Source organism: Epinephelus fuscoguttatus, linkage group LG11, assembly GCF_011397635.1.
Source record: "Epinephelus fuscoguttatus linkage group LG11, E.fuscoguttatus.final_Chr_v1".
Classification (NCBI taxonomy): Eukaryota; Metazoa; Chordata; class Actinopteri; order Perciformes; family Serranidae; genus Epinephelus; species Epinephelus fuscoguttatus.
This window is the reverse complement of record NC_064762.1, coordinates 34376267-34395224: the sequence shown is the minus strand read 5'-3', so window position 1 is coordinate 34395224 and position 18958 is coordinate 34376267. Positions and strand designations below refer to the sequence as shown.

At 39.6% G+C, this 18958-nt stretch overlaps 1 protein-coding gene across 1 annotated transcript in view; it reads left to right on the top strand.

The window, feature by feature from the left end:
• Positions 1 to 18476, top strand: part of cdk19 (cyclin-dependent kinase 19) — an 85009-nt gene extending 66533 nt beyond the window's left edge. Inside the window, exons 12-13 of the mRNA XM_049589878.1 lie at positions 5389 to 5634; positions 9889 to 18476. Of these exons, the coding sequence (XP_049445835.1) occupies positions 5389 to 5634; positions 9889 to 10014 (372 nt within the window). The 3' untranslated portion in view covers positions 10015 to 18476. The remainder of the gene's footprint in view (positions 1 to 5388; positions 5635 to 9888) is intronic.
• Positions 18477 to 18958: the final 482 nt, after the last annotated feature.

Below are 18958 nucleotides of genomic sequence, written 5' to 3'. Positions count from 1 at the left end.
GGTGATGTTGTGCAATTTATTTAAAAACCTAATTTTAGGAAAACTGTCTTAGTTTAAAAAACACACCACCATATGAATAAAAAGTTTGATTTTCAAATTATTTCTTTTTATTTTCAAGTTTAAACACAATAACAATAGAGAACTAGACAAGGTAGTGATCCATTCTTCCCAGCCCTCATACAAATTCTCTTTGCCAATAATGTTAACAAGTTCAAACAGATAAAACAATACATAACATGGGAGCCTTTACATGGGTGAATTCCCATAGGACATTCTGGCTAGGACATTCTGCATGAGGTCTGGGTCAATCAATGGCAAATTGAGAGAGTCCATATAATCCATATAGGGTTGCCATAGCTTGATGAACTGATCATATCTGCTGCTCAGAACATGTTTTTTTTCTCCAAAAGTATACATTTCTTCATTTCAGAGAACCATTTTGACGAGGAGAGAGGGCAATCTGATTTCCATGTTAAAAGGCTCTGACAGGAAGGAGACAGTTTACTTGTTTTATGCAATCAGAACAGTTGGATGTGTATTTGTATTTATCATAGTCACTGCAACATCCAACATCATAGCACTACTTTTTGTCGAATCTGAACAGAGGAATTACCATTTGGCTTTATCAATTAAAAACAAAAACAAAAAATGGCTTGCATGTTTCCTTTTAAGAAATTTTAAAAACCTGTAAAGAACTAAAACAGTCACAGCGTTTTTGAGAATTGATACAGTATCACGAAATATATTACGATAATCAAGTGTATTGATATTTTCTTACAACGCCAATGGATACTAAAATAATGTAATGCGTTTAAATAATATTTTTGGGGGGTACTTAATGCCTGTGTTGGACAGTGACAGTTGGGAGAAAACAGGGAAAGAGGGGAGGGTGAATGACATACAAGGATCCACTCAGAGGCTACCGTGGCGCCCCTAAATATGCATTTTAATAAAGAACAATCAGAAGGACTCAGCACTCCAAAACAAAAGAGTTTATGTAAGCACCTCTTATGTTTTATGTGAGGTGACAAGTGTGTCATCACACAGAAGTAAAAGGCTCATTAAAGCAGGCACAGTCATGAATATTCAATGAAGAACAAACATTATTTAGTATTCGAATGAACAGATAAATGAAATGTACATTATATTATTGATGTTAGGCTTATTTTCACGTTACTATTAGCACTGCAACTAATGACTGTTTTTGTTATTGATTATCTATCCATTCTATCTATGAAAATTGAGTGAAAAATAATTTGTCAGAGCAAAAGTTTTTTGTTTGATGAAGAGCCAAATATTTATAGTTTGTAATTTTATAAAACAGAGCAAAGCAGCAAATCATCACAGTGGAGAAACTCCAACCAGGCAGTGACATATTTTGACACATCCAGGCAAACCGTCATTAAGCTTTCAACGCACCACACATTCTTTAATGTTGTCCATTGTGGCAAACTGTCACCACTATCATTTTTTAAACTTGGATGAGGAATATCACTTCTGGCAAAAAGTCATACCAATGTATTTGTAGCTGTTTTAAAATTCTACATTTTGAAAAAATCCAGGAGTGGGTGGTTTAATCCCAGCAGCTGTGCTGAAAAGTTGAAATATTCCCCTAAAGGCCTGTGTGTGCTTGTATTGTGGAATGTTTTTGGACTGTCAGAGTAAATTACAGTTTAGCAGCTTTGAAGCAGCGTAGGATGAACATTTAAAGAAGTACAATGTTTTCTGTTCGACCCATAACAGTTGTTACATTTGTTAAAATAATGTTACAATAAGACTACTGTAACATTTCAGTCATCACTGTCTCTGCCCTGTCCTTACAGCTCTTATTACAGTGAATCACTGTTTGACACAAAGGGCAGCAGGACTGGAACAAGTACTGTACTAATGTGCATTTTTGAGTTACTTCCCCTTTACTTGAATATTTCCATTGTATGTTACTTTATACTTCTACTCTTCTACACTTAAAAAAAGTACCCTTTTTACTGCGCTACATTTATTTGACAGCTTTAGACTCTCGTTACTTTTATATTAAAATTTTACAATTAAAAAAAAAAACATAGTATCTTAGAACACATCACATAGCTGAAGAGTTTGGGCTCCTTGTCATGTTTCAGATGTCTATAGTTGTTAGCAGTTCTGCCAAAGACTCATTTCCCCTCTAAACTTGTCCAAATAATTACAGTTTAATTAACTGTTTGAGGCCCAAACTGGTAAAACTCTCCAATATTTTACAAAAAAAAGCAAAGGTCAGAGAAAGACATGTAGCAGAACTGTGTTTCTTCTCCCCTCTCATTAATCACCTGACAAACCCACAGATTTATCTGGTGACCCTCAGTTTGGAGAGTGCTGGATCAAATTAGCTGTACAGTAGATAAAAGTAGCTCCACCTCGAGCAGCTACGACAGTAACATGTTGGTCCTACATTGATGCATCACTATGAACAGTATTTATTATATGTCAGTCACATGAGCAGATTTTCTTCTTCTTAAGTCCTGTTACGTTTGATACTTATAGTAAATTTAGCTTAAAATACGTATGTACTTTTACTTTAATAGGATTTCTAGTGCAGGGCTTTTACCTGTGATGGATTATTTTTACATCGTTGTACTGGTACTTTGAAGTAGAGGATCTGAATACTTCTTCCACCGCTGTTGGGCCCATTGAGTCTCATCATTGCGTTATGAGAGATGAGCAGTTGCATGGTAGAGAAAGCCTTTTCCCAAAGCAGCTACATGTTTTAGCTTTGCGGTTTTCAAAAGCTGTTGTGCATTTTGAATATAAAGTGACACTGAGATGGAGAGAGATGTTTCTGAGAATCCCCAGTTCCCCTCCTGCATCACATTACCAACTTGTCTCAAAAGCATCAGCTGATCTGAGCAGGTTGCTTCACACCAGAGTCTTGGGTTTGATTGATTGTGTCATAAACAACTGACACGTAACACATGATATTCACACTAATTTGGTCCAAGGTGAAACATGAACATGCAAAAACAAATGAAACAAATCCTGTTTTTTTGTATTTGATTTATGTTTTTCGAACATGAAACAAAAAAAACATAAAGCAAACTCTCAATATACAAATTCCCATCAGCAACATAAATAAGCAATATTAAATATTAACACGTCCCAGGAGTAGGAGGAAGCATACACTTATATAATAGTACCCCTTTTCCATAAGTCAAAAAATTTACTACTTACTTTACTTGTTTAACATATATACATCTCGCAAAAAAATGTACAACCCAAATATCCACCCTTTGTTAATCAGCTATAACTTAAACAATTTAACAATCACCTCATGTTTATCTTACCAACCCTTCCTTTTCCCTATACCTCTTAAAAATGTTGTGTTGTACATCGCAAAATTGAGTTCTACATTATTCCACAAATTTACCCCAAAAATCACAATACATTTACTCTTCATAGTAATACGAACACAGTGTTTTTCAAAACTATACTTTCCTCAAAAATTGAAACTCCCCTCTGTGTGAGAACATTTTAGTGTGTTACCTGGAAGTTAGTTATTTCTTGCATTATTCATAAAAGTGAAGCTCGACACAATAAAAAGACTGAAGTTGAACAGGACTTGTTTCCTTGTGTGTCTGGCTGCCCCATACCATGATAACAACATAGACTGCTGAGCCTCTGTTACGTTACAGTCAATAATACTTATCATTGGAATAGTATTATTTTATATGGAAAGTGGTGGAAGTGCCAAAAACTGCAGTTCCTCTAATGGCCACTTGAGGCTGGTTCCAAAAGCGAGTCAATCCCCATAGACCCTCATGTTAAAATAGCCAGCTGTTTACAGCCTGGTACATAAATGGTTTATGTGTCTACAGCTTTTTTTTTTTTAGCAATTTTAACATTCATGACAACTGTACAGGGGTTTATTTTTTTATATAGCTCACTAGTTTACATTTTATTAAAGCTAAAGGTTATGCAAAATCAAGGGCGGGCCCCTTTTAGTGGCAGGCTGTCCACAAGGTGTTGTTACAGTCCATGAGTCAGATCCATCCCTCACCCCACCACAGCTCCACCCTCTCGTCCAAAATCCAAGATGGTGATGGCAAAAATGCCAAATTTGTGGCTGTAAATCGGCAGTCCACAAACAGTGGGTGATGCAGTGGTGGCTACTGCCACTACTTTTATACAGTCTATGTGAACAAAATATTTTTACATCTGTTTTTAAAGCCCGTAATATATTTTCAGTATCTCACTACATCTGATGAGCTGCTCCAAACGTCACACATTGAAAAGCTGTAGGGCCAAACCAACCAGATCTATGAATCTAACTGATGTGTGTCTATGGCTAGTATTGTTCCTATGCTGGTCTCTAGTACACCTGAAAAAAGTAAGGGTTTCTGCCTGTTAAGGCATTTATAAACATGCCATTAAATACTAAACACTAATACTGTAGTGTTATTTTTTTGATTCAACATGTCCTACTCTTAAATGGATTCTTTTATTATGATAAAAAATATATCGTCTTATTTTGGATTGTCAGTAAGCGCACCTGTGTTTGCCAAGATAGACCAGATACAGCCAACTAGAATTTCCCCTCCCAACTGAGGACCAGTCAGTTCCCAGCCAGTGGGAGTACTCCCCCCTCCTTCTAAACACACCCATTCATTTACTTGCAGGGTGTCACCATAAGATGGCACTTCCTTCACAATAACCATACATAAACCAGTGAAGTACTGTACATTGAAACCTGATTTTCAGTGGTGGAATGTAACTACATACATTTACTCAAATACTGCACATACAGCTTTGAGGTACCATTTTATGATATGAGCCTATACCTTTACTCCACTACATTTCTTTTAAAGCTTTAGTTACTGCAGCAGTAGAACCAGCTCACGATTTCAGACAAGTGAGATAGATTGAGTCAGAGTGACAGTCTGTTGTCCTCTCCTGGTTCAGTCACATGGAAAGATGCACAGATTCCTGAAAAACAGCTCTGGGCGATAGATTCTGCAGTGTGAACCCTCAGCTGGCCTCTTTTGAGAATTCTGAAAATGTTTGTGTGATAGTTGGTGTCTGAATATCACAACACACTCATAAACAGACAATATGAGCCAGTCTGAATACACAAGCAAGTTACCAAATGCTTCTTATTTTGTCAGATCATTCCTTGTGTTTGGAAGCTTTTGTTGATTTGGATATTCCTTTAAATAACGATGTTTCGCCAAGTTAGTTTGCATTTCAGTCATCTCAAGTGACAAAGCAGAGAAGAAAATCCAACACATAAAACTGAGGCAGACAGAAGGTGGAACAACAAGTAACCAACTGATTTCACACACACTTCCCCCACTCCTTACAGCCAGACTCGTAATCACTTTTGCTAAGCTTGTCTCGGTTGCCCTGTGTGTCCGTCTGCAGAACCAGACTCAGCAGCACCAGCAGACGACAGGCCAGACTCAGGCCCAGAACCAGCAGCAGACGGCAGCCCAGCAGGCCCCCTCCCAGCAGAGCTCGGCCCAAACCAACGGCACTGCCGGAGCCACGGGGGCCACCGCTGGCGGGGGTCTACAACACGGCCAAGACCAGGGGCCCCCCAACAAGAAACCTCGGATCGGGCCCTCTGGGGCCTCCTCAGGCACTGGGGTGCTCCAGTCAGAGTACCAGGTTGGTGGGATGTATCTACTAACAAGTGCTGTGTATGTATCAAAGCCTGATGTATCTTCTTCCTCTGTGCCACAAAGCTCCATTGTTGAACTGGGTGACATGTTCCTTTGTTCCTTTATTACCATGAACACACACACACTGTAGTTTATTTTGACCCAATCCGACATACACCATCCTGCTGCCACAAATACTCACCAGGCCACCAAATGTGGATTAATCCACTGCTGAAAATAGTCCCTAAATTCACTGTGTTCAGCAGGAACCAACAGGTCAAAGTCACTGTCACATTGTTTGTTTTGAAACAAGTATGGCTGGGTGATATGATATGATACACTGTGAGACCCTTTATGCCCTTTATGACTTAGAGAACTGTTAATGTGATGACAAACTTTGACTTTTCTAGTATGTTGTCGACTGGACATTCCCACCTGAAGTATAGTTTAAAATGTATTTACAGATAGAATACTATATTATATGTACCAATATAAGAATATAGAATCATATGTAATGTATCAAATGATATGTACGTCTATACTGTAATATATTTCACTGCAATTACCACCCTACTGTTTATAATGCCAGCCTATTACTTCTAATGGCTTGTGCCTGTGTCCTGTATCCAATGGCAAGTGCAGCTCAAATCTTGTTGTGTCTGAAAAGGCCTTTAGTTCATCATAACCTTTATTTAACTAGGAAATCACACTGAAATTAAAAACCTCCTTTGCGAGCGAGACCTAGCCAAGACAGCCTCAAAGAGCAGCATCCAACACAAACAAGAAATCAGAGCAGTGATAATAGGTGTGTCAAAATACATTACGTAATAGATTATTACTGCTTTGCAAAGATAAAAACTTGTGGTTGAGGTAAGATGATGATCTCAGACTACAATGTTCTGGTGTTGTAACCAATACAAAGTGAGGGATGACCATCCTGCCTTGCTGTATAAGGTCCAATGATGAGTTTGGGAGCTAGAATTAGTAATATATCTCAGGGCAGAGTGAAAAGATGGGTCAAGTTTGGATGTTGAGGCAAACTTGTGAATAGTATCATTAAAATCAGTCTGAGTCAGAAATAGCGTTTTCTCAATGCCGTGTAAAAAACAGTATTTCAGCCTGTACAGAAAGCCCAGTGTGAATTTTAATTTCTTTGTGAGATCATAAATATGATGTGTAGAATTTAGATTTTTGCTCAACAAAATTCCCAGTATTTCTAATTATCAACTGATTGAATGGAGACACAATCAATATTATTGATGGATAGGGTTGGAACCTTTGTTGAGAAATTCAACCGTCATTGAGAGTCATAATTTTAGTTTTGGTTAAAAAATAATCAACAATTTTGAATATAAAAGATTTTAGTCATTTATCACCAAAACACTAGCCTGTGGTTCCAGCTCCTCACACGTGAGGCTTTCCTACTTAACTCTGTTACATGTCCTTGTAGATTAAATGTCAGACAAAACAAGCACTGTGCATGGCATTTTCTGACATATTATAGACTCAACACATACATGTTTACATACAAACCAATAACTGTACACCAATAACCGATACACTCTTTTGACCAATTGGTAGCAGTGCCATTGACTGAGAGCACTCCAACTGGCGCACACAGCTGTCAATCATGATGTCACCCCTCTTTTTATAGCATCACATAACTAATTAAAAACAAAATGATCAGATAAATTAACACCAGTATTCATCAATTTGATAAGAACTATGATCTTTGGGAAAGATTTTATTTGACATGTGCTTTAATTTTTTAGTTTGGCTCATGTCCCATCCACAAACATGTAGGGGACGGGGTTAATGAGCTATACTACAGCCAGCCACCAGGGGGCGACCGAGATGTTTTGGTTTCACTTCTAGGGAGTTGCTATGCTGCCCATCTTTATACACAGTCTATGATACAAACACATGCAGCACATGATAAATCAGAAAGTAACTGACTGATGAACCGATAATGAAATGCTGATTAGTCAGGTTATAGATATTAATGTTTCAGCTCAGACTTTCATCTCCTGTGGCTGCGCTGTAGCCTGCCAATGCTGCAGATGGTGAACATTTCTTCAGATGTGTACAGATGTTGGAGAAGGCCACCAGTGTAATCTATGTGTGTGTGATAATGTGTGTTTGGCAGCTATGGAGAAGGCATACACACAAATGCACCCAGACCACAACAGCCTGTTGGCCAACAGATAAGGACCGTATGCTCCACACTGTCCTGCTGACAGAGCTGATAGCTAATCACTGTGGTGCCTGCTAGCTTCTGTTTCCTACTCTGGCGTCTATTGTATCTTCGGCTCTTATCATAGGGCAAAAGAGAAAGAGATTTGTGAGTGGTGGAGAGAGTGTGATGAAACGAGGCCGGGACAGGGAGAGCATGTGTCGATGAGTATACTGCCCAGAACACAGTGTGACAGAGGTGACTGTTATGACCTCTCCTGCTTCTGAGTGAGTGTGCTGTGCTGGTGAGGCCACACGAGGGCGTCGCTATCAGCCGTAAGTATATGTATATCACAGACAGATATATATATATATATATATGTATATATATAGCAGAGGCTGAGGCTGCATGTGAGACAGCTGGTGACTGTCAGGCCTCAGCACATGTATAAATAAACCAATGGAGTGGGCTGACATACCAGGAGTTTGGCTAGCTGTGTGACATCGTCCTACTTTCCCCTTCATTGATTCCTCTACCACAGGACATCCCACCATGCACTGCTCGCCACTCATTCTCTTAAATAGATGCAGCGTTGCACATGTGACCTGGACGGAGTAGTGTAGTCATGTAATGAGTTCAGCTGAGGTCCCGCTCTTCACTGACATGTCATCCACTGACTCAACTAATTACGGCAGCAAGTTGGGAAGCCTAGCTTTTCACTTAATTACTTTTCCACCTTTTTCTCTTTGCTCGTGATAAGTTTTTATCATTTAAATACATATTCTAGCCATTTACAGTGGTTTTTCACCTCCCTTAAGTTAAGGGGTAAGAAGACATGTTTTGTTCTTTCAACAAAATCTGAAAATTTAATGAGCAGAAGTCAAGAAATCCTAACTTTTGGTTCCTAGTGTAGCTCAAGTTTCAGAAACAGTGGATCTTACATTTCTCTTCTTTATGTGAGATCCTGCCAGGTAAGCACACACTTTCTGTTCATTTGTTAGGAACTGTTTGAGTCACTTCTCATGACTGATGTGTAAAGGGACAGTTCACCCCAAAATCAAAAATTCATATTTTTCACCTGTAGTGCTATTTATAGCCCCTTTTCTACCTAACACTCTAACTGTACGTTCAAACCAGAAGCTTCCAACGAGGCAAAGTCTCTCGCGGATGCACAAAAATATTTGTGGCAGCTTTGGTCGCTCTAGTCGCTCATCACGTGAATCATTCAAACGTTCAATCGTGCTTGTCAATTTAAAGGAGCCGCAAAGAGGACTACTGGCCTCATTCTTTTTATTTTGGTCTCTAACCAAACAGCGACACATTATAAAGGACTGAGTGGGCGCGAACCCGAGTAATCAACTTCTTGATATCCATTGTCGGAGCAAGTGTGCTGTAGGAACCAAAGTTACATGGCTTGTTCTCTGGGACCCCCTTCATCGAAACACGTCAGCATTCAGACTGGTTGTCTCTGAACCGCGTCAGAGCTCATAACCATAAAGTAAAACTAGTTTTAACTCCCCTCCGGACCCGCTCCAGTTGATTTGGTCGCCCAAGTCGCCGGGCTCTCATTGAAAATTAATGACTTCCGCCGTTTTGAAAGCTCTGGTCACTGTTGGTTTGAACGTACAGTGACTCTTTAAGTATGGTACCTTTGGAACCAAAAGTAACCCTTCAGGTCAAAGTTGTCATATGGATTATTTAAGGTGTGTTGATGGATTCATGTTGTCACCTCATGCATTGAGTAACATTACATGTGAACGTTTCACCTTAAAAGTTGCTGTAGATCCATTGAGAGGGAAATCAGATAATGAATTGCAGTCCTACTTTAACTCGGTGTCAGTCCTGTTAAACCCAAGATATACCTGCACATATACAGAGTTTGCGTGTTTAGTAACAACATGCTCTCTTAAAACTGTTCATCTATTTCATTGAAAGCAGATATGTTGTACATATTTTTAATATTTTTTTAATAATGTTAATAATTAATAATGTTTCTTGATTTCTTGAAACATTTTTCTGTGTTTACTATGATGCACCTGTACACCAAAGAAAAAACTTGCTGCTCACTACTGTCCCTCTCTTCCTCAGCACTCCAGCTCCCGCCTTGGTTACCAAAGCAACGTCCAAGGTTCCACTCAGCCCCAGAGCACCATGGGATACACGTCATCATCCCAGCAGAGCTCCCAGTACTCCCACCAGACCCACCGTTACTGAGGCTCCCAGTCCCTCCCGAACCAGCAGAGGAGTCATCTCCTCCTCCACGTCCACCTCCGTCACCGTACTCCCCCATCTCCTTCCAGGGCGCCGCTCCCACATCCTGGTCAGGACCTCCCTCCGTGCATTACATCATTCCAACTCAACTCACCCTCCTTTTCAACCCTCCCTCACCTTTGACCTCTCTCCTGACAGCCTTCACTGTAACATGAAGGCAAACGAACATAGGAACCAAAAAGATGTAACGAGAAGTTCTGCCTCGTCGGGCTGGTGAACTGAGAATAATGTAAGATAGATGTGAAGGCGTCACACACACAGACTCATGGCACTTACAAACACAACGGTCCTCACCAGGAAGAATTGCAGCTGTGTTCATATATGTACATTATATATAGCACCTTTTTCTATTTGATTTTTTTTCTCACTTATTTGCTAGAGTTTTCAAGTTTACCTTGATAGTTGATGTCATTGTAAATATATGTATATGAGAGTGATTGGATGAAAAGCAGGAGGAAAAGCCCTTTACTGTCATCTGTAGTGTAATCTTACCTTGGATAATCAAAAGAAAAGTTTGAGCTAACCCTGTCCTTTTAAGAAAAAAAAACCCACAGTCACATGTTTCTACACAGAAAGAATCAGCACTTTAGCTGATGCAATTGCAGGGAAATATTAAATGCGCAATTTAACTTAATCTTCTTGTTATAGGGTTTCTATATTTAGACCTCTCTTTATCTAGATTTGGATTTGGAAAGTAAGAAAAGTAGACGTCTTTTTACAGCTCTAAGTTCTGTATATTCGGATTCACTCCACTACCTACATAAGAAACATTTGACAGACGACAGCCTTTTCAGCGGGCTGGACGCCTCTCGTTTGTGGCCAGCAGCTCTGGACTGGTTCCTTGCTCAGGAGCTGCCGGTGGACACTTCGCTCTGACACACACCTTATTGAGGACCCTCAAGACTTTCAAGATTTCTGAACATGAACGTGCGCATAAACGTACAGGGCAGCTAACAGTACGCCCCCCCCCCCCCCCCAATATGCTTTTTGAGACTGTTACTGCCTGATGTCACATTGTTTTTGTTTTTTAATGTTTTAATCTTATTGTTTTCCTGTGAGTGTGTGTGTGTGTGTGTGTGTGTGTGTGTGTACAGTATGTTTTTATGCATGGTGTTTTATCCTTTTACTTGCTAGAACTGCACTGACCGCTGAACCGATCTGCAAAGAGCTGGAACAAATGTGGAGTGAGTTTTGTTGAGCGCTTGTCAACCCTGTGGCCAAGCGCCGAGCAGACATTTGGTAGAGACTGGGACACGTTCAAAGACAAGAGGTGCGTTCTCTAATACATGCCAAGGAGACAGGAGCAACAGTAATCAAGTATTAATGTTAATGTGCAGCGTAAATCCTCAGTGCCACCACGACAAGTATTCTTTTCTATTATTTTACACACCGTATAATCACATCCCCATGTGTCTGTTTTATTTTTTTAATTAACAATTCAATCAGTGGTGGTGTGTACACTTACTCAAGTACTGCACTTAAAGGGACAGTCCACCCCAAGAACAAAAACCCATATTTTTGCTCTTACCTGTAGTGCTGTTTATCAGTCTAGATTGTTTTGGTGTAAGTTGCAGTGTTACAGTGTGTTCACACCAGGCGCGAGTAAAATATTCGCCTCGCTCTACTCGTGCGAGTTTGACTGCTGGAATATTTGTTTTTACTCGCAACATTCACGCGAGTCATTCGCGCGAGTAACAGTAGTAAATCAGACAAGTATGCTGGCCAGAAATCGAGCTACATCGGTTGTGCTAACTGGGGCTAATGCTAGTGCTAATTTTGTTGATAGAAACGTACAGCCGATAGTTGGAATCAATTTTCAAAACTTACCAGGCAGACCGACCTCCTCACTCACTTTCCTCCACACCAGGTCTTTCTTGGTCTGAAGCTTATAATTTGGGGACGTAAAATTAATGTCATAAAGCTCAGGGTGGCCTCAAACAGCTATTATTAGCTTGTCCTCCATTTTCGGAACAACGCGGGGCAGTTGTTGACCATTGAGGTCCATCCAGATGTGGCAGAGAAGTGTGTGAAGGCTACCTGCGTTCTCCATAACCCAGACACTGACAGTGAGGGCAAGCATCCCAGTTGCCGTCGGTGAAGTGGAGCCTGCATTGAATATTAGCACCAAAATAAATATCCATCTCTCTCCGGTGAGCTTCGCGTCTTTACGTTGACTTTGTATGTAATCTTATCGCGCGAAAAATTCACCTTGCACCCGGTGTGAACACACTGTTAGAGATATCAGCCATAGGGATGTCTGCCTTCTCTCCAATATAATGGAACTAGATGGCACTCAGCTTGTGGTGCTCAAACTGCCCAAAAAATACAGTGGAACATCTCAACAGCAATGTCTCTTTCCAGAAATCATGACCTGGTTACTCAAGATAATCCACAGACCTTGTTGTGAGCAGTTTCATGTGTGCAGTTTCTCCCGAACACCACTTGCCAGCTGTATCACCGCACAGAAGGAAGTGTGCATCTACTGCTAGCTCACCTAGCACCACTGAGCTAGCTAACATTACAGCTCAGCTAAGGAGCCAGGACGCCATTAATGTTTACATCTCGCACTGTAGCAAGCACGAGCCTCACGTCCATGAGTACATGCACCCTTCCTTTTGCACAGTGATACGGTTGGCAGGTGTAGTTCTGTAGTAAGAAAATAGCTCCCACATGACATCTCTACAGCTGATATCTCCAACACTCTGCAACTCACACCAAAACAATCTAGACTGTTAAATAGCACTATAGGAAAAAATATGTTTTTTATTTCTGAATTTGGGGTGAACTGTCCCTTCAAAGGAATACCTTTATGTTTTGGGAAGTAGGCTAATTCTCCTTTTTGCCAAGAGACACCACTCTCGTGTCTGCATGCTAACGAAACAGCTTCAGCTGGTTAGCTTAGCTTAGCATAAACACTTCAAACAGAGAGAGCCAGCTGTTTTCCCCTATTTTCTACCTTTGTGCTAAGCTAAGCTATAATGACTGTTTGCTGGTACAAATTTGAGGTACGGGTGCTTTACGTAATTATTTCCATTTTATGCTACTTAAAACTTCCGCTCCACTATATTTATCTAAGAGATCATGTTACTAATTACATTACAAATTATGATTTTTTTTTTTCACAAAACATCATAAAATATGATTAATTTGTCCCTCCAAAAATCTGTGTAAGGCTATAACTGAGTCCTAACACATTAGTTTTGTTTGTGGAGTTAGAATATTCCAGCCTCTTTATAATGCAAATTAGTCTGTATTTTCTAAATGCAGTGACCCACCTTGTACTTATTTTTTCAAGATAAGGTCAGTTCTTTACACAGGTTTATGTGAAATGAAAAAACAGTTGAAATACTCTTACTGCACATAGATTTTTTTCAACTTGTTTTAAGAAAACAAGGTCTTTAGGACCCAGTTATAGTGAGAATTGTATTTTAAAGACTGGAGCTTTTGTACTTTTAGAGATTAACTGCCAACAGTATATAAAAATATAAAAAAAAGCTGCACCTTAAATAGCAAAATGCTACAAACAATTCATTCAGTACTTTTACATTTAAATCTGAAAATACTTAAGTAAGATTTTATGCAAAGCTTTTACTTGTAAAGAGTGTTTTTGTATTGTTGTAGTATTCTTACTTTAGTGAACAATGTGTTTACTGAACATAGAACAGACGACACTCTCACTTGAAACAGATCTTCAAGGGCAAACCTCAAAGTGGGGCTCGCTTTCTATCCCTCTTCTCATTTTTGTTTCCCCACAACTTGCTCCATCCTCACTGGCCCTGCTCGGTCACATGACTGGCCAGCGTGCAGGTTGTATTAAAGAACGCACCCAATGACTCGACTGTAACTGTAACTGCGTTTGCTCCAGTACAGACGTGGACAGCATGATGGGGGGGGCCTGTATTTGGCAGATGTGTGGCCTGCAGTGGGTTTAGGAAACACTGACACCCTGTGGCTGAAAAGAGAACTGGACCTGAAACTGCAGTTAAACAAGTAGATACATGTTTGTTGTTGCAAAAGTTGAAGCAATTCTCACCAGAGCATGCAAGATTTCAAATGTTGACACTTTGATCTGGAGTTGTTTGATTGACAAAAACGTTGACAGACTGGATCTTCTGTATTTTACACATATTTAAAGCTGCATTCATGGATTTGTTCAGGCCACTTGTGTTCGACAGAAAAAGCATTATTTATCTTTTATCAACTTATAAAGTGCTGAAGTCCTGATGTTACCACTGGGCTCGCCTCTCTTCCACTCGCTTCTCAATGGAGTCTTTAATTCACCATTTCTTTTTTTTTGAGAACATGTGGCGTGTTCCTGCTGTTTACTACTTGTATATTGAGAGAAATTTGTTTGTGAACTTAAAGTTAAACAAAGACTCATTTTTTTATAAAAAAAAAAAAATAATAAAAAAAACAATAGCAACTGAAAATGTACCAGCACCACAGCATCATCATAAATAACAGCTCTGTATACTGAAAATATACAATGAACCAACACATTCTTACCACTAGCTCGTCAGATACGGCAGCTTTGTAAGTGGTCCTCTGTTTCCAACTATGATGCTCCAGGTACCCCTGTAGCATCAGTTTTTGGATGCTCAGGGATGGTGTGTCAAATTCCAATTGTTACATGCACAATGTATTTTTCAAAATTAGCTCTGTGTTCACAGGAAATGTAGGTTTCGCCACCAAAACTACTTCAGGTTTAGACAACAAAACTACTTGGTCAGGTTTAGAAAAAAAAGACCATGTTGGGTTAAAATAACTAAATTTTTTACATAACTAAAGTTAAATGTCATGTGACCCCAAGGGCTTAACTTTAGTTTGAATCCTATTCATGCATTTCCATGTACATTTAGGGACTATGGTAACCAAACAATATCAGGGGAATAATTAAGTTGGTCATAATGCCAAATTCTGCCAGAATAGTCCTAAATAAGCTGAAAATGCTGCTCCTCTGTGGCATTTTTTGAGTAAATCAGAGCAAAATTAGCTGCTCAATTCATATTCGCAGACACAATCTGACAGCTAGCCAAACAGTACCATATCAAGCATTATTTTTATGGTTAATATATAACCATATAATCCTGTGTCACTGCCTCTGATGGGCTTGCTTTGGAGTTAGTTGAAAGCCCAGTGCATCTCAGATGCTAAAGGGTGTCATCGGATGCCAATGACCACTGATCGAGCTGCTGTATTCAATGCCCTGGTGATGAGAACAGGCTGGTGAACCACACACATTTCAAGGCCAGACTTTTAGTCATTTGCATCATAACAAATGTCAGTCTGATTTTAAATTAACTTTTTCTACCTACGTAACAGAACCCACAAGTTCTGGTTTTACTTCAGCTTTCTATACGGTTGATACAACTAATGTATTAGCAAAAACACAACTAGTAGTCATGGAGCAACATGACAGTTAATTTAGAGTCATGTTTCTGTCCAGTATTTACTCTCTTTTTTGCCCTTTTAGCTCTGCTTTGGTCTCCAACTTTTGAATATAAACATCTTGCTCTTTAGCTGCTAGGTATATCATTACTTACGCTAGCTAGTTGCTGACTTATGCTAGACAGCTATTTTTCTCACTGAAAGCAGCTTCCTGTGGCTGTAAGTAAGGTGGATAAGAGCAGGCAATGTATTCTCAAACAATGTATGATGTCTTGTGAAAATACAGACAACAGTTTGTATATCTAACAAATTAGCACCCCACGAATGAAGTTACGTCCTTAACATAAAGTTACATAGGTTTAGGTAAAGAAACATGGTGATGACGTACTTTAAAAATTCACTCAAAGTTCACACGGTTCTCAACACCAGTCTGCTGGGGGAAAGTCTTGTGTCGGAAAGTCCTGTATTTTGTGAGCCATCCACCACCCAACCTGCCCCCTTATGCAGACGACTTCCTATTTTACTCCCATTAGCGCATTGGCCACGCTATTACAGCCTTCCCAAATCACTGGGTTATAAAAAAATTTCTGGCTCATGATTATGTGGGATATATATGAATTTTGGTGCATTACTTTCATAGGTATACATACAGATAGTGTATGAGAGTAGCTTGGAGCAGAGTTTGTGGGCTTGGAAACCAAAACAAAGAGCTAAAAGAGGCTAAAACAGCCAGTAGATCTGAGGGGATCTGTGGAGTCCAGTGATAATCCTGTGTGGGTTCATCACTTTAAGCGACCCCTTTCACATGAAATTGTCATTTGTTCCATTGTTAATTAAAAATATCGATAAGTGCAGCTTTAAAGACAAACTTCAGGTAAAGAACTTCCACTCAAAATGTAAAGCGTGTGTTGCTTTAGTAGTTTGATTCATCTTGTCCACTCTGACAGGCAGGCAGGCAGATCCAGGGGGGACTCAGTCTGTTCACTCATACGTGATGGGGGTCAAAACCAGCAGCTATTCAAAGGTTTTCTCCTCCCTTTAGTGTGTGTATTTGAAGTAGCAGCGAGGATATGTTCAGACGCTTTGCTGTAAATCTCTTTTTCTCTCTCTCCAACAAGCGAGGTGTCACAAGTATTACAGAGCGCGAGGCTCCAAATTACTGTCAAACAACTCCTATGCAAAAAAATCCCAGACTAAAGCTTTCACTTAGGTTGCTTAGGTTTTGCAGTTGACAGGTTTTATTATGTGTCGATGGCTGATGTGTGTTCATTCCTTGTGTAATATTGAGTACAGTAGTCGGCGCTCACTTGTGTCCTTTTTTTCACAGCATTTTAAAAATTGTACTCTAAATGAACTATTGTAAAGAAATGCATATATATGGATAGTATACAATCATATTTATTATTTCCATACATCTATGAATAATACACTTTTTTTTTTTTTAACTTTCCTCTGCCTTAACTATAGTAGCTATAGAAAGGGACCTCTGTCAGTCGAACCAGGCATCACTAGACCATGTTTCTTGTCATCTTAGAGTCATTTCCTCTCTATATGCTCACATGAAATCAAGTCTAGTTACTGAATGTGTTAATGCCACCTCAATGTACAGTAGAATGAAGGTGACGCCGTCGTTTGGGATCACTCACCGGCTTCTCGTGTCGCGCGGATATTCCACACTGTCGCTGTTTTTTACGGGAATGATAATGATCCACGTTTTTATTTGTGTGGATGGTGCCTTTTTTTTAAGTCCTTCATCTTCTGAAGATGTCATGGGAACTCTGTCAGGATTTTTTTTAATTTTGTGTGTGTATTTCCACGCCTCCTCTGTCAGCTCTTTGGGTCGATTGTCCTCAATGTCTTCTTTTATTTTTTCCTCATTACTATGTAGCATATTGTTATTTACACAATGTGGAAGCTAGCAGCTAAATATCTATGTTTTATTTCTGTCACACCTCTAAAGACTGCAAACGATCCCGACGGTGGATTGTTTTCTCTTCTTCTAGATGTTGTCCTCACACATTATTGAAGCGCAGTTATAAGTATGTTTTGAAATGCTGTACATAAAAACACATTTTAAGAATTTCTCATTGAGATATTGATACAATAATTGTCTTTTAATGCACTGTTGTCGCTCAAATATTTAGTGGTAAATAAAAGTATTTAATGTTTTTTTAATGTCTTGCTTTAGACACTAAAGTTCTGGCAGTGCTATGAAAGTTATAGGGCAGACAATGCTCCTCTGTGTGTGTAGATATAGACAGACACACATTAGTACACGCCTAAATGAAATCTAGTGCACCTCTAGGCCGCTCTCCTCTCCCATTTCCTCCTTTTTGATAGTATTGCATGTGCCTGTCTTTTTCCAATGGAGAACGTTAAGCACTTATTGTCGCCCTCTCTTAACAGTTTGTACAGACAGACAGACAGACACTCCATCTGCAAATTTTCTGCGATGCCTTCAATGCCCGTCGTGCCGTTCGTACAACAAGCCCTGTCGAGCTTGTGTCACAAAACGTGGTCGCAATAATCCTCTCTCCCATCAGAGCATCTTTTAATAAGCGGTTCCTCATTGTGAGAGAAATTCAAAGATGTGGTCTGACAGAAAACATTTTGTAATAATCGGTGAGCTGCATCAGCAGAATGCTTTGCAGGTTGGGGCGTCTGTCCACTCTTCTACATGCTCTCTGTATTATGTGTGTGTGCGCGCGCGTGTGAGTGAGTGTGAGAGAGAGTGTGTGTGTGAAAGTCTGGGTGTGTGCGCGCACAGGTTTGAAATATACATATGGCCTAAATGTATTGTCTTTTCATAGCATTTATAGATAAGGCAGCAATAGCTAAGCGCAGAAAAATCCAAAAAAAGAAAAAAAAGAAAAAAAGGATTTATTTAGCTGCTTTTAGCAAACTTGTCCAAATCTCACTGTACAAATGACTGTTAAATGAGAAAAAGTCATGTATATTTATTTTATATTCTCTATTATAATAAAAATCTCTTTTGTCTCAATCACTTTGATGTGTGCGGTCGTTGTTGCAGCCACTGTTTGTTCTGCAGGAGCTCTGCTGCAGCTCAACACAGTGTTACTGTTCCTGTTCACCACTTGATGTCACCCAAGAGTGACTGTTCAGCATGCCAGTGCCATTCAGTAACTCAGACCTACATAGTGTGAATCTTGTTAATGAGTCCTGCAGCACAGTCCAATTTAGAAAACGACTTTCAAAATGCCATCTTATAGTTTTTAAAGGACCATTTCATGTTTTTATATATGATTCTATGAAAATAAAAACTTTTTGATAAATAATCATCAGTATGTGGATGTGAAATATACACTCATTGGCCACTTTATTAGGTACACCTTGCTAGTACCAGGTTGGACTCCCTTTGCCGTCAGAGCTGCCTTAATTCTTGGTGGCACAGATTCAACAAGGTGCTGGAAACATTCCTCAGAGATTTTGGTCCATATTGACATGATAGCATCACACAGTTGCTGCAGATTTGTCGGCT